We start from the raw sequence: 16,883 nt of genomic DNA, 5'->3' as shown, positions 1-16,883 counted from the left end.
TGTTTTTTTTAAAGAGGGGTCATTTCCAAAGATTGCCTTTTTCTACGACAGAGTATAAGGGCCATATTGGAAAAACAAATCTGAGAGTTGTACATTTACAGGAATAAAACTATAAATTTACGAGAAAAAAGTTGTAAATTTACAAAAATAAAGTCGTAAATTTGCGAGAAAAAAGTTGTAAATTTACGAGAAACAAAAGTCGTAATATTACCTTTGCCCAAGGCTAAAGGTCACATACTGTAAGTCCCCCCGTTTTCATAGCTGTCTCAGGCAATGCCTGTTACGACAAAGTATTCAAATAATCTGAGATTTTGAGAATAAAGTTGTACATTTATGAAAAAAAGTGGCAAATTTACAAGCAAAAAGTCGTAAATGTACAACTTTATTCTCAAAATCTCAGATTTTTCTTATAAATTGATTACTTTATTCTCGCAAATTTATGACTTTTTTTCGTTATTGTTACAATTTTATTGTCAAAAATTGACAACTTTATTCTCATAAAATGTATTACTTTATTCTCGTGATATTACGACTATTTTCTCATCATTTTCCGACTTTATTCTTGGACTATTACGACTTATTTTCTCGTAAATGTACAACTTTTTTTCTCGTTAATTTAAGACTTCATTCTCACAAATTTACGACTTTATTTTCAAAATCTCAAATTTTTTCTCATAAATTTTCAACTTTATTCTCGAAATCTCTTTTTTTCTCTCATAAATTTACTGCTTCGTTCTCCTAAATTCTGCCATTGGCTGGCCACCAGTCCAGGGTGTACCCTGCCTGTCGCCCGAAGTCAGCTGGGATAGGCTCCAGCATACCCCGCGACCCTAATGAGGAGAAGCGGCATAGAAAATGGATGGATGGATTCTCGTAAATTGACAACTTTATTCTCGCAAATTTACAACTATTTTTCTTACAAATCCACGAGTTTTTTTTCTACACAAATTTATGACTTTATTCTCAAAAATTTACAACTTTATTCTCAAAATCTCAGATTTTTTATTTTTTGTAAATTGACGACTTTATTCTCGCAAATTTCCGACTTTTTTCTCAGAAATTTTGGATTTTATTCTCATAAATTGACAACTTTATTCTCCAAATGTCAGATTTTTTTTCTTGTAAATTGATGGATATGCATAAGTACTACTTTTTTTCCCGTAAATTTATGATTTTATTCTCATAAATGTACAACTTTATTCTCCTAAACTCAGATTTCTTTTTTTGGAAATTGATGACATTATTCTCACAAATTTACTACTTTTTTCTTGTAAATTTACTACTTTATTCTCGAAAATGTACGTCTTTATTTTTGTAATATTATTTTATATTATATTATAATTTATATTATTATATCATTTATATTAATACGACTATTTTCTCATAATTTTCCGACTTATTATTACTCTCGCAAATTTACAAATTTTTCTCAGAAATTTACCACTTTTTTCCCGAAATCTTAGATTTTGTTTTTTTGAGGTCGGCCCTAATGCGGTCCCACAATGTGGCCCTAATAGGTATTTTTGGATGACCAAAAAATCTTGAAATTAAATTGAAAACAAAAAATAATTACATGCATAAATAATACCAAATTTATTATTATTTTTTTTAAATAGTACTTTTTAAAATTGCTGTTCTGCATTAAGGATGCAGGGACTGTCAATTTTATAGTCAATAATGTCAAATATCAAAATATTATAATATATAATCACCATATGAAAATATAAATAATCATATATTCCATACAGAGCAGCGATTCAACTAAAAATCATGTACTAAAAATCCTGATAACAGTGATGAGGATTTTTGTGTCCCTTTTTCCCCCCTTGAGGGTAACTAGGACAAATTGGGCAAAATTGTTCAATAAAATAGAACATAATGAAATACAAAAATAATCTATATTTTTTGAAACTGCACGTATTTTCTGCAATCTAATTAGAGCATGAGGGCAAACGGACTGTGGCTCCTTTCTTTCTCATGCGTATTTTATATACCATACAGAGCAGTGATTTACTGTGAAAATCCCAAATGTAAGAATGAATAAACGGCGCTGTTTTGTGTTTGAATACGACAGCATATAATCAGTCAACAAAAATGCATGTTTTAGCACATTTCACAATATGTTTTGGTCTAATTTTCAAGCATAACAATGTCTACATGAAATAAAAGACACATACTTGTATAAGGCATACTTGTAGTATTCCACACTGGTCACTAGGTGGCAGTAATGTTACCTTAATGAGACAATAACCACAGCAGGAAGTACTTTACACCACAGAAAGTAATAAAAAGGGAACAAGGAACTCTCCTGATGCTAACATGTGTGAGTCTATATTATGTCTTATTTTCTCTTATTATGTCTACTATATTGGGTAATAGGAGTGTAAAGGTGAATGTAGGGGTGTTATTTCATGTCTAGAGGGCTCTAATAATGTTAAAAAAGTGTATTTAGAAGGTCGTAAACAGGTTTTCTGTGCTCTAATCACCAAAATATTACGATATATAATATTGTAAATAAGGAAGTATAAATAAGGAATCCGACATGTCGGGTCTGGAAGCAATTAAGCGCCATCAACGAGGGATTCCTGTAGTTTTTACAAGCACAAGCAGCTTGTTTACGCTTCTTGTGACGCCGCATTGGAACCGTAGACTTCTTCCGGTACGGGAGTCTCCGCCCTCCGACAGCAGCGCACGATCCACTCGTGCTCCGAGTCATCTGGTGTTGGAAACATGAGAGTGACAAAAAATCACGTTCATGTGCGCTCATTTTACAACATCCATTGTTAAACACTTGTCCTTTTTCAATGATTTTTTACATTTTTATTTCATGTTCAAAGAAATCATCATTTTCAATAAAAGACATGTTTTAAATTGTAATATAGAATTGTAATATCCATATACAGTTTTATATTAAATGTAAATAAATAAATAAAAACCCTAAGAGATGTAAAAATCACATTCATATGCGCTCATTTTTACAGATTCATTGTTAAATAAAATCATTTTTTAAAATCATTTTTTAAATTATTTTATTTTATTTTAAAATAAATCATCATTTTAAACTAAAATTCATTTTAAAATTGTAAATCAATTTAAATAGAAAAAAGTTATAAATATAAATGATTATATTAAACGTAACAAAAAAAAAAACCTAAAACGTAAAAAGCACATTTACATGCGCTCATTTTAAAAAATTCATTTTTAAACGTGTCCTTTTTTACTTATGTTTTTACATTTTTATTTTAAAGATATCTTTTGTGTTCATTTAAATAAAATACATTTGAAAATTGTAAATTAATGTCAATATAAAAAAGTAATAAAGATATAAATAAATAAATAAATGGACATTTTTATCAAAAATGTAACAAAATAAACAAAAAGGTCAAAGATGTAAAAAGCACATTTACATGCGCTCATTTTACAAACTCATTGTTAAATACATTCTTTTTTGAATTATTTTTCAATTTTTTATTTGAAGTATAGATTTTCTATTCATTTTAAAATAAGACATTTTTAAGTTAATAGTTATAATAAATATAAAAAGTAACAACATAAATAGAAATAAATAAAAATACATTCTAATAAATGTCATAAAATACATTTAAAGAAACCCAACAGATGTAAAAATCACAATTTCATGGGCTCATTTTACTCAAGGTCACATAAGCCCCCCCCTTTCCATAGCTGTCTCAGGCAATGCCCGCTACGACGAAGTACTCGAGACACATTTAGAGAATAAATTTGTAAATTTACAAAAAAAAGTGGGAACTTTACAAGCCAAAGGTTGTACATTTACGAGAGAATAAAGGCGTACATTTTGTCGTAATATCACTTTATTTTCGTAAATGTACGACTTTATTCTCATACAATTTGAGACTTTATTCTGGTAACAGTACGACTTATCTTTTCGGAAATTTATTTAAACTTTATTCTCAAATCTCTGATCTTTTTTTCTTGCAAACTGACGACTTTATTCTCGCAAATTTCCGACTTTTTTTCTTAGAAATTTAGGATTTTATTCTCATAAATGTACAACTTTATTCTCAAAATCTCAGATTTTTTTTCTTGTAAATTGACGGCTTTATTCTCGCATTTGTACTACTTTTTTTTTTGCAAACGTATGATTTTTCTCCTCTAGCTAATAATATTATTCTCATAAAGGTACAACTTTATTCTCCTAAACTACGATTTGCATTTTGTAAAAAAATCACAAATTTTTTCTTACAAATTTACGACTTTATTCTCGTAAATTTACGTCTTTATTCTCGTAATGTTACGACTTATTTTGTCAGAAATTGACAACTTTATTCTTATCAAATTTATTACTTTATTCTCGTAAATTTACGACTATTTTCTCATAATTTTCCATCTTTATTCTTGTAATATTATTCTCGCAAACTTACAAATTTTTCTCAGAAATTGACAACTTTTTTTTCTGGGAAATGTACGACTTTATTCTCGAAGTCTTTGTTTTTTTTCAGTGCGGCCCTAAAGTGGCTCCAAAATGTGGCCATTGTGGCCCTGAGAGGTATTTTTGGATGGCAAAAAAATCTTGGAATTAAATCAAAAACAAAAAATAATGCCATGCATAAATAATACCAAAAAAAAATATATATATATATATATATATATATATATATATATATATATATATATATATATATATATATATATATATATATTTTTTTTTTTAAATAGTATTTTTTTTTAAATTGCTGTTCTGCATTAAGGACGCAGGGACTGTCAATTTATATTTTATACATGCATAAATAATACCAACATTTTTTTTTTTTTTAATAGTATTTTAAAAAATGTACAACTTTATTCTGGAAATCTAACATTTTTTTACTTGTAAATTTACGAATTTATTCTCCTAAATTTACGACTATTTTCTCATAATTTTCTGACTTTATTCTTGTAATATTATTCTCGCAAATTTATGAATTTTTCATAATTTTCTCGAAATCTTTAGATTGTTTTTTTCCAGTGTGGCCTAATGTGGCTCCCCAATGTGGCCCTAAAAGGTATTTTTGGATGACAAAAAAATATTTCAATTAAATTGTTTATTCTGGAAATGTCACTTTTTTTCCCTGGTAAATTTACGGCTAACTAGCGGATGTAAAAATCACAACGACATGATTTATGCGCTCATTTTACAAAGGAATTGTGACATAATCAAATGAAATCAAATTTAGAATTTGCATTTAAAGTCTTTTAAAATAAAAGACTTGTCCTTTTTTCATGACAAATGAATTAAGAATGTCAAAATAAGCAATATAAATAACTGGACATCTACTATTAGAATAAGTATAAAAGTATAAAAAGGTGTATTTAATTACACAGCAGGTTAGGAGAGTAAAGGAAGAGACTAAAGTGTGAAGTCGTGTTTGTGGTCTCCAGGCTGGCAGCTTCGGCCGCCGCTGCGGTGTTGTTGGGTGCACGCTTCCTGTTTCTGGGCTGAGCACTTCCCTTCCAAAAGCTTTGCGCTGCGAAAAACACCCCAGCGCCAACACAAGCACCTCTGCTGACCCAAACGGGCCCCCTCCCTCCCTGCTTCCCACCGTGCCGGCCCCCGGCGGAGACGTTCCGCGGCTTGATAGCATCGAGCTGGCGCTTGAGGAGCGCAACGTTTCCTGACTCACTTGCAGAAACGCTTCTTACGCTGAAACGTAACGCGCAATGAGCCCGTGAACAAGTTATGGAAACACGCTAGCTGTGAGCAGAGTGGTAGCGTGGAAAAGAACATGGTTAGCATTTTGTACAGAGCTCTTTTTTGTCACGTTTAAACGCAAGATAGACCTCGGAAAACGTTGGACGATGCCGCCGTTTTGTCCATTTGTGTTGCTCTCCTTGTCCTGCGAGTATTTCTGGGTCAACTTTAAAAACAAACTTAGATCAAGGATTTTTCCGTGCTAGCAAAAAAACATGGTTAGCATCTTAAGCTCTTTTTTTGCCTTTATACGGAAAATAGACCTACAAAAACATCGGACAACAATGGCATTTACAGGCACCACAAAAGGAGCTAATAACGATAGTCGTAACCAAGCGAGCCGGTATTAGCCAGCCCGAAGGCTAGCACGGAAAAAAAACATGATTAGCATTTTGCACAAAGGCGTTGGTCTCGCTCTTTTTTTCACGTTCATACAAAAGTAAGACTGAAGAAAAAGCCGGACAACGTCGGCATTTACAGGCAGCACGGATAACTAATACTGATAACTGTAACTAAGCTACCTGGTGGCAAAGTGTTAGCATGTGAAAAAAAAAATGTGATTACATTGGTGGTTCTAGCTAGTGTTTTGTCTCTCTCCTTGTTGCTCTCCTTGTCCTGCGAATATTTCTTGGTCAAATATATAAACAAACTTACATAAAGGATTTTTCCATGCTAGCAAAAAAGATGGTTAGCAGCTTTAGCTCTTTTATTGACAGGCACCATGAAAGGAGCTAATAACGACAGTTGTAACCAAGCTAGCCGGTATTAGCGAGCCCACAGCTAGCATGGAAAAAAAAACATGGTTAGCATTTTGTGCAAAGTGTTAGCATGCAAAAAAACCAAAAACAAACTAGTGATTACGTTTACAATTTAGCTGGCATTTTGCACAAATTCATTAGTGTTGCTCTCTGTCAACTTCACCAGCCTTCGCCTTTCCCGAATTTAAACAGAGCAGACTTGCAAAAAAGGAAACAAACAAGCTAGTGGCTGTCAAGCTCGCTGTATGGTTAGCATTTTGTACAGAAGCATGTGCCGAGCTCTTCCTGGCTTCTGAATATTTCTGGGTAAAAACGCGAACCGGATAATCGCACACGTCGGCTGCAGCACGGCGGCGTCGTGTAAACAAACGGACAAAACGATCCAGCCAGAAAAAAATGTAAATAACACACTAAACCAAAGAAATAAAAAAAACATGTAAAATGTTTTTAAAAAGGAAAAATACAATAAACAGTTTTGAAAAGTAACAGAATGCTACACAAAATTATCCATCTGTAAAAAAAATTTAATATCTAAAAAATAAACAATTAAAATTTTTTTTAAAGTAAAAATAAAATAAACATTTTTAACAGAATATTACAGGAAATGATCTGTCCATAAAAATGTAACTAACTTTAAAAAAAATAAAAATAAGTATATGTACTTATTTTTACATTTTTAAAGCCCCCCTGAAAAATGTATCTTAGTTCCTCCAAATGATCCACCATAAAAATATAAATAACTAAATAAAATAAATAAACATTTTTAAAAAGTTGTAAAAATTTTTTTAAAAAATAAAGTTTTTAAAAAATAAAATACATACTGTATATATATATATATATATATATATATATATATATATATATATATTGGACAGGGCCGTAGAAGGTCCTTCAACCCTCAGCAGGATCGGTATCTGCTCCTTTGTGCAAGGAGGAACAGGATGAGCACTGCCAGAGCCCTACAAAATGACCTCCAGCAGGCCACTGGTGTGAATGTTTCTGACCAAACAATCAGAAACAGGCTCCATGAGGGTGGCCTGAGGGCCCGACGTCCTGTAGTGGGCCCTGTGCTCACTGCCCAGCACCGTAGAGCTCCATTGGCATTTGCCATAGACCACCAGAATTGGCAACTACACCACTGGTGCCCTGTGCTCTTCCCTGATGAGAGCAAGTTCAACCTGAGCACCTGCGACAGACGTGAAAGGGTCTGGAGATGCCGTGGAGAACGTTATGCTGCCTGCAACATCATTCAGCATGACCGCTTTGGTGGTGGGTCAGTGATGGTCTGGGGAGGCATATCCCTGGAAGGACGCACTGACCTCTACAGGTTAGATAACGGCACCCTGACTGCTATTAGGTATCGGGATGAAATCCTTGGACCCATTGTCAGAACCTACGCTAGTGCAGTGGGACCTGGGTTCCTCCTGGTCCACGAAGGAATTGATACCATTGACTGGCCCCCACGTTCACCTGACCTAAACCCAATAGAACACCTCTGGGACATTATGTTTAGGTCCATCCGGTGCCGCCAGGTTGCTCCTCAGACTGTCCAGGAGCTCATAGATGCCCTGGTCCAGATCTGGGAGGAGATCCCCCAGGACACCATCCGTAGTCTCATTAGGAGCATGCCCCCACGTTGTCAGGCATGCGTACAAGCACGTGGGGGCCACACAAACTACTGAGAATCATTTTGAGTTGCTACAATGACATTTTAGCTAAATGGACCAGTGTGCTGCATCATTTTTTCACTTTCATTTTTGAGGTGTCTTTGATTTCCCCCCTCTATAGGGTGATCATTTTCATTTCTATCAAATGATGTGGCATCATTTTGTTACTAATACATCACCCACTTATTATCAGGAAACATATTCAAGATCATTTTTCCCCCAGTTTAGATCTGATGTGTTTTCCAAGTGTTCCTCTCATTTTTTTGAGCAGTATATATATATATATATATATATATATATATATATATATATACAGTATATGTATATATATATATATATATATATACTGTATATGTGTGTATTTTTTAAATACTTTTTTAAAGCCCGCCCCAAAAATATATATACAGTATATATATATATATATATATATATATATATATATATATATATATATATATATATATATATATATATATACATACACATACATATACTGTATATATATATATACATATACTGTATATATATATATATATACATATACTGTATATATATATATATACTGTATATGTGTGTATTTTTTAAATACTTTTTTAAAGCCCGCCCCAAAAATTGTATCTTTGTTACACAAAATAATCCAACCACAAAAAAAATGTACATAACTAAAAAAAGTTTGAAAAAGTAAAAAGATATTTTCAAAGATACGTTAAAGCCCCCCCCAAAGGAAATAAGAAATGAGGTGAAATAAATGAAAACATGTCAAAGAAATAAGAGTGTATCTTTTCGGGATGGATTAGCAAAGACTCCAGGATGTTAGCCTTCAAGCTGTTGTGTTTACGCTGCTGTCATCCTGTGTGCCACGTGACAAGCGGGGGTCAATCCGATCGTCATCAATGCATGGTTTTTGGGGAGGGGGGGGGAGTGAGGCTAACAGAAAAACCTCTTGACCCGGTGACTCGCTACACGGAGGCCACGATAATTACCTTTGAAAATGTTTGCAGCTGCTGATAAGTTCAATTGCCCCCCCCCATCAGAGCAGGTAGAAAAAGAGAGCAGATTGGCGGGAGAGTTTAGCACGTGAAGTGGCTGTTAGCGTCCAAGCCCATTGCTGCCAAATTACACACAATCACACGTCGGACAGCGGCGGACCCCCCCCACCTCTCCCCACCACAACGTCACAATGGACGGCCCCTGCACGGCGCGCTCCAACCTGGAGGGGGTCGAGGCCGGCGGGGGGGCTCAAGTGCGTGCAGCTGGGCGCGCTCCTGAAGAGAAGGCTGACTTCCCTGCAATTAGCTCCGCATTTCAGCGCTAGCAAGACAAAACGTAGCATTATCTGCACAAAAATCATAAAGGAAAAAAATAAAAAGCCCCCCCCCCTTCTTTCATAGGTGCTGTGTGCGTGAAGTGGCTGCGAGAAGTTATTTGCTCCTAATTGTGAGGCTTATCTTGATTTGACAAATTTACCACTTCACTGCTGCTGACGCCTTTTGGGTTTTTTTGTTTTGTTCCCGCACAAAATGACCCGCGGTTTCATCAGGCAGCCTCGTGACGGCCGCACGTGTCATTTCCTGTACAACACATCATTAACGCTCACTTTACACACGACACACGACGCACAAGGAAACACCCGCCATCATTTTCAACACGTCTTATTAGGACTTTTGGGTTCCTTCCATTTTAAACATCACTTGAAGTCTTTCAAGTCTTTTTTATGTCCCTTGTACAATTTGAACATTTTTAATGTTGTTGTGCATTATTATTTTAGTTAGGAAACGAGTGCATTTTACATTTCATCAAAAATGATGATGAAAATGAATATATTGAACATTTTGACGTGATTTATGACCATTTATGACCGTGATTTTTGAACATTGGAGCCCGCCTGTCGCCCGAAGCCAGCTGGGGTAGGCTCCAGCACCGCCCGTCCCAAGTGAGGATAAGCGGCACAGAAGGTGGATGAATGTTTACTGACTTGATTTCAAGTGACGGTGAAAAAAAAGACATTTTTAACGTAAGATATTTGCTATTTGATCGTGTATTATTCTTCCAATTAGGGAAATATTGCATCCATATTCACAGAAAAGAATGAAAATGAATATAGCGAACATTCGCAATATTTGACGATGTGTTATTATTTTCGTTAGGAGAATATTACATTCATATTTCATAGAAAATAATTACAATAAAAATACTGAACACGTTTCATTGATTTTTTACGACCGCTTTATAAGTCAAATCTTTCATATTTGATGATTTGTTATTATTTTAGTTCAGAAACGATGACATTGATATTTAATGGGAAAGAATGCAAATGAATGTATTGAACACTTTTATGACCCCCCCCTCTACGATTCAAATGTTTGTGGACATGAAATGAAATGAAATGTTTCATATTTGATGGTGTGTTCTTACTAAAGTTAGGAAAATATTACATTTCTGTTGAATCGAAAATAATCTAAATAAATACTGAACACTTTTTTATGACGTCTCTGTGATTACAACGGTTCATATTTGATTACTATTTTAGTGAAGAAATAATGACATTCATATTTCATCGCGAAGAATTCAAACCAATATTTTTAAGAGTTGGTCAAAGAAAGCCATTTTTAACGAGCCCTTTACGATTCAAATATTCCATATTTCTTATTATTTCACATTTCCTATTATTTCAGTTGGGGAATGATTACATTTATATTTCATAGAAATATCAAGGTTTTCAAAGTAAAAAAAAAAATATCCATTTGCAAGGATCACTTAAGAGGAAAGATGAAATGTTTGGAACATTTTTAAAAAACAGCAAAAAATGGGAAAAAAGTGTGAAGTTGACATGAAGAAACGTCTTTTTCCCCGATGTGACAAAGCTGTCAAGCACCTTTTCCTTGAAGTATCTGCAACTCGCTAGCATATCTGCAGCACATGTGCGGCGTTACTAAATCAAAAGGGGGCAAAGTTGCATCCTTTTATTTGTCATGACAGCCCTGCTTCAGATGAGTTGTGTGCGCACTGCAAGGGGACCTACAGTGGAGCCCTGCAGAACTCCCGCTGCTCTTTTAAATGACTTGTTTGCTGTTGGGGGAGGCCAAGAGAATTTAGAAGAGTAAAAAATCCACGAGTGAGTGAGTGTGTGTGTGTGTGTGTGTTATGATACACACGCGTGTGCCCTGTGTCGGAGGAACGCTGGTGTATCCTGGAGGGATTTCTTTTCCAAGCCGAGGAAGTGCAGGGGGCATTTGTCAGCGCGCGTGTAAAGACGGGATTTATTGCCTCATGGCTTCCCGTCCAGGATGCAATGATGATGATGGGACACGAGGAAGGAGACCCCCCCGGCCCCCACACCCGCCCTATAACGGGGTCATAGGGGTCATCCTAAAACAGTAGAGGAACTGCTGGATGTAAGAAAAGATACAAGTCAGCTTATCTGACAGGAAAGACCTGCCTTCGTTTTCACTTGCCTGACCAGGTTTGCGTTTGCCTCCTCGGTTGGCGTCGCTAACATCGACAAAACATCCCTTGCTGGCACGGTGCCAACACGCAGAACAATAACCAGTATTCCCCCCACACGTCATCTTTTATTTTTGGAGTTGGGGACCACACGTGCTGACGTGGTAGTGCTCCACATGGCGGCGACGTGAGGCGTACTGTGACGCAAAAGGCATTCGAATTAGCACAATATGCTATGGTTAGCATTCATAACCACTTCTACTTGCAGTTTTCTTTATTCGCACTTGTTAATGTTGACAAATCCTCGCTAAATTAGTTCCATGATGACACAAAGCAAAGCTTTTAGGGTCATAAAGATTGCTTTCTTTGAGCATCACTTCAAAAATGTTTTTATTTTCTATTCAATATACATTTCTAACTTAAATAAAGCAATACGTGATATTTTATTTACAAGTGTTATTAAAAAAATTGCTTTTCTTGACCAACACTTAAAAGTGTTTAATATATTCATTTTCATTATTTTCCATTCAATATGAATGCGATGATTTCCCAACTAAAGTAATAATAAATAATAAAACAAAGTATTTTCATCGTAGAGGGGTCATAAAAAATTGCTTACCTTGACCAAAACTTCAACATTTTCAATAAATATATGAACTCATTCAATCCCAGCCGCTTTTTAAAGGACACCCCCTCCAGTGGCGGCCATTTTAGACCGTTTTGACTCATTTTTTTGAGGCACACAGAATATTGTGTTCTATGGCCTACCAAAAGAAAGATTAGCATTTTTAGTCATTTTAATAGCGAGACACTTATATAAACACTTACCACTTTTATACTAGGTGTTATCATGCTCATGTTAGCATGTTAGCATTGCTAGCGTGCAGCACTTCTAGCCGTTTTCATAGGTGGAAACATACAGTATATACTGAACACTTAGCACTATTACACTAGGTGTTTAGAATGCTAACATTAGCATAGCAGTATTTCTAGCTGTTTTCATAGGTAGACACATATATACTGAACACTTAGCACTATTACACTAGGTGTTTAGAATGCTAACATTAGCATAGCAGTATTTCTAGCCGTTTTCATATGTAGACACATATATACTGAACACTTAGCACTATTACACTAGGTGTTTAGCATGATAATGTTAGCATTGCTATCATGCTAACATTAGCATAGTTGCATTTTTAGCCGTTTTCATACGTGGACTATTATATAAACATGTAGCACTATAATGCTAGGTGTTAGCATGATAACGTTAGCACGTATGGCACTTGGCACTCGGAGTGCTTTTCTAGTTTTCTACTAAATATAAAATGTGGCCCTCGCTGTAAGAAGTTTGGACCCCCCGGTCCAAATGTTCCTGATGTTTTCATGGCTATGGTAAAAGATTCCATTAGTTGTTGCAGACTTTAGCACCAAATAATCCCCGTCCGTGCCGATCAGGTGTTGATGAATTAGAAATGAAAGCAGCACATTTCACGTCTCACCTGCCGTTCTGAGGAAACTCCCGTCGTAGGAGGTCACGGTTCTCGTGGTGGGGTCGTAAAACCCGTCGCCGCAGTCGTAGCAGCCGTCGGGAACCACGCGTGGAGGATGCAGGTCGGTGAGCTGGGATTCACCTGCCACCAGCAAAATGACATCATGTGACCTTCATTAAGTCCGACGCGGACGTCTCACGAGAGCAACCTGCAGGTCTGAGTCCGTTGCATCTCTCCGTGTAGAAGCGCCTGTCCTGGCCGACGCAGTAATCCCAGTCCTTCTCCTGGTACAGCAGACCGTCTGCAAAGGTGAACGCTCCCTTTTGATGGGAAAGATAATCACTCTTCTCCTCCGTAAACAAGAAACATTTAAGAACACTTGAAACTGCTGTTTTGAGTAGCAAAAAAATCTCTGTTTTTCCTTAACCGCTTTTAGTTTGAGGCAGAGATGGACATCTAAATCTGCGAGGATGTTCTTTTAATGCCAGACAATGACAGAGAAATAAACATTCGGCCGGGACTTTCCGACTTTCCTAAATCAACAATGCAATCAGAAGAATTGACGATACAGGAAAACAGATGCTAATCACCAATGTCGCTACCACGCATCAGTATCACGTTCATTACAAAGTAGAATTACTCATACTAGAGAATAATGGAAGGATGCGGGGGCCACTTAAAGATACAAAACTCTACACCTTATTCTGCCTTCATGACATGCTAGCATGACACGCTAAACAAGGAAGTATCATTGAAGAAGACAGCAGCTTTGTTTGGGTTTCAGCTTGCAAATGTTTTCATGTGAAATTAACACGAGATTCATTTGATTTCCTGGAAAATGCTACCACAAAGTAGTGGTGTGTGATACCTGACTTTTTGATTCGATACGATACCAATGACTGTTTTGGCATTTTTATCCCGATAAAACACATGACAAATACTAGCTATTGAACAACGTTAGTCCTGATCGTAAAGACTTCAAAATAAGGAAGTCAAGCACATCCACTTGCTTTTTGACATTTTTTTCCCGATACAAATTACACTTTTGGCATTTCTTTTCCAATACTGATACTTTTTACCTTTTTGGCATTTTTTTTCAATACTGATGCCGATTACCCTTGTGGCATTTTTTTCCCAATTTCCATTTCACTGATTACCCTCTTTGCATTTTTTTGGATACCAATATTGATAACATTTTTTGGGGCATTTTCGGCCAAAACCATTTTTTTTTTCAATAACCAATACCAAGTACCTTTTTGGAGTTTTTTATACTGATACCAATTACCTTTTTTGGCATTCCATATACGGATACCAAATGACCTTTTCTGGCATTTTTAAAAAGACCAACACCCACAACATTTGCAGGCATTTTTTCCCCAACGCCGATGGACTTTTTCTCAGTAACAATCCCAGTTGCCTTTTTTGGCATTTTCCCCAGATAACCGATTACCTTTTTGGCATTGCTTTGCTACTCTGATACGATTATCTTCTCTGGCAATTTTTTCAATAACCAACACTGATGACCTTTTTGGACATTTTTTATACAGACACAAATGACATTTGTTTAAATATTGATACCTACGACTTTTTTTGCCATTATTTTCCTGATACTAATTACCATGTTGTAATTTTTGCCAAATTCCAACCCACCGATTACCCTTTTGCCGTTGTTTTGGACCCCCATACCAATTAGCTCTTTCTCAGTTTTTTCCTCGATACCGATACCAATGACCTTTTTTGGCATTGTTCCATGATACTGATCACCTTTTTGTCATTTTTTTCTGATACTGATTACCTTTTGGCATTTTTTTTGGATACTAATACCAATGAGCTTCTTTAGCATTTTTCCCCAACAGGATTACCTTGTTGTCACTCTTTTCCACCACCAATACCGATTACCCCTTTGGGCATTTTTATGGATACCAATATCACCTATCCTTTTTTGACATTTCCCCCCCAATACTAGCTATTGAACAACATTAGTCCTGATCGTAAAGACTTCAAAATAAGGAAGTCAAGCACATCCACTTGCTTTTTGACATTTTTTTCCCGATACAAATTACACTTTTGGCATTTCTTTTCCAATACTGATACTTTTTACCTTTTTGGCATTTCTTTTCAATACTGATATGATACCCTTTTTATTTTTTTTCAGTAACCAGCACCAATCACCTTTTTGTCATTTTTTTACATGCCGATTCCGATATACTTTTTTGCAATTTTTTCCCCCCAGTACCAATTTTTTTTTTTTGCATTTGTCCCCGATACTGTTTAGCTTTTGAAAATTTTTTTGAATTTTTTTCCCATTACTGGTACAGACGACTTTTTGGCATTTTTATCACATTAAAACAGTGCAAAAGTCTCCCTAAAAGATGTGGAAGTGACACACGTTCTTTTTTCTTGAGCTTAACAGACACTCATTCGATGTTCACGTGAGTGTCGACATACAGTATCAATACCACGTCATCAATGTGCCCACCACTACTATAAAGCGACTTTTGTGACAACAAATGGCCCCCAGGCTGGACTTTGTACACCCCTGCTTTAATATCTCTGCCCCCCCTTTGTTTTTGTGCCAGTAATTATTCTTCATTGGTCGATGGGGCAGCTCTAATGTCACACCCTGTGAAATCTGCCTAGCAACAAACGACCCTCCAATGATACAACACGCCATTGGTCAGAATACAGAATGATATCATCGGATCCATGCGAGGCTCACGCAGGTTTTGGCCAAGTTTAGTCATAGTTCATAGTTGCTGTCGCGTAAAATCACCGTCGGATGAATTGATGAGCATAATTGCAGGGATGGAGGTACACCTTCGCCAAGGAAAAGGCGAAACAGAAACCTCATAACGAGAATAGTGCGTGATTGCTATAACAGGGACCAGATGTACGTGTATGAGTATGTGAAACATGTCGATACACACACACACACACACACACACACACACACACCTGTGTTGCGATGCCATTTTCCCAGGTGGCTTCGTATTTGCTTCCATTCAGAAAGTGGAGCACCCCCCTCCCGTGGAACATTCCGTCTTTCATCTGCCCGACGTACTTGGTCTCTGAGGGGAAGGTGTACTCGCCTTCTCCTTCCATCCTGACAAAGGAATATAAACGATATCATCGTTTTATGTCAATATTGCTGTTGTATTGTGTAAATAAAGGGCTTTCGCTCACCTGCTATTTAGCGTCGGCCCCTTGTAACTGCTTCCTGTTAGCTCCATTTTTTTTTAGCTTGAGTTGCAGTCTTCCCAAAAGTGAATTTCCTGGTTGATTTGCCTGCTTTGACGAGCTACTGGTACCTCAGGGACAACCTGTTGGAGACCCCTAGTCAGTGTTATACACTACTCACAAAAAGTTGTGAGTATTTATTGCATTTTAAACATGAGTATGCTTTTTATGTGCATTCACTGACTGAGCACTGTGCTGCTTACCTACAGTACTCACGGCTGTTCCAGTGTTTATATTGTCTATTAGCTGCTCTGTGTGCATTAAATTGACGGAGACAACGTTTTTTTTCAATTGAATTGAATTTATTTAAAGTTGCGAAGATGACAACAAACTACAAGCAAAAGTGAACCGTCCTCCGATGTTATTCGGCAGTGTCCAGTTACCGTGGCAACAAGGTATCCAACGCAAAACGTCACCGTTTAGCCTACATTGTGTGAAACTAACATAACATTTAGCATTTATGTGCTTTGAATACTACAAAAACATAATATTAAAGAAAAATATGAGAGTTTATAAAGTCATACTTCACCCCGGCAACTAGTGCGCACGCGGGCTCCGTTGTTTGGGGTCGCTCGCT

General features: G+C 36.3%; 2 protein-coding genes across 5 annotated transcripts in view; one reads left to right on the top strand and one right to left on the bottom strand.

Moving 5' to 3' along the window:
- Positions 1 to 1,841: 1,841 nt before the first annotated feature.
- Positions 1,842 to 16,878, bottom strand: morn5 (MORN repeat containing 5). Of its 3 annotated transcripts, none has more exons than XM_054757963.1 (6): positions 16,836 to 16,878; positions 16,253 to 16,389; positions 16,025 to 16,172; positions 13,278 to 13,389; positions 13,079 to 13,210; positions 1,842 to 2,716 (listed from the first exon to the last, which is right to left on the bottom strand). In XM_054757963.1, exons 2-6 carry the CDS (start codon positions 16,297 to 16,299, stop codon positions 2,616 to 2,618), a joined length of 540 nt encoding a protein of 179 aa, XP_054613938.1. In that variant the 5' UTR covers positions 16,300 to 16,389; positions 16,836 to 16,878; the 3' UTR covers positions 1,842 to 2,615. The 3 variants fall into 3 exon arrangements, with proteins under 3 accessions (XP_054613938.1, XP_054613939.1, XP_054613940.1); XM_054757964.1 differs by having other exon boundaries at positions 16,831 to 16,874; XM_054757965.1 differs by lacking the exon at positions 16,836 to 16,878 and adding an exon at positions 16,510 to 16,541.
- si:ch211-243g18.2 (uncharacterized protein LOC559906 homolog) overlaps positions 16,315 to 16,883 on the top strand; it is a 54,529-nt gene continuing 53,960 nt past the window's right edge. For both annotated transcript variants that reach the window (XM_054757961.1, XM_054757960.1), the window contains exon 1: positions 16,315 to 16,435. The gene's annotated coding sequence lies outside the window, so the exon portion shown is untranslated. The remainder of the gene's footprint in view (positions 16,436 to 16,883) is intronic.

Source organism: Dunckerocampus dactyliophorus, chromosome 17 (assembly GCF_027744805.1).
Source record: "Dunckerocampus dactyliophorus isolate RoL2022-P2 chromosome 17, RoL_Ddac_1.1, whole genome shotgun sequence".
Classification (NCBI taxonomy): domain Eukaryota; kingdom Metazoa; phylum Chordata; class Actinopteri; order Syngnathiformes; family Syngnathidae; genus Dunckerocampus; species Dunckerocampus dactyliophorus.
This window is presented reverse-complemented; position numbering and strand designations above follow the sequence as displayed.

Bases quoted from the DNA above. Each gene is read 5' to 3' on its own strand.
- morn5 (XM_054757963.1), bottom strand. From the start codon at position 16,299: ATGGAGCTAACAGGAAGCAGTTACAAGGGGCCGACGCTAAATAGCAG. The intron at 13,390-16,024 runs GTGTGTGTGTGT...TCCCATCAAAAG, and splicing joins AAAATGGCATCGCAACACAG to GGAGCGTTCACCTTTGCAGA. The intron at 2,717-13,078 runs GTGAGACGTGAA...TTCCAACACCAG, and splicing joins GAGTTTCCTCAGAACGGCAG to ATGACTCGGAGCACGAGTGG.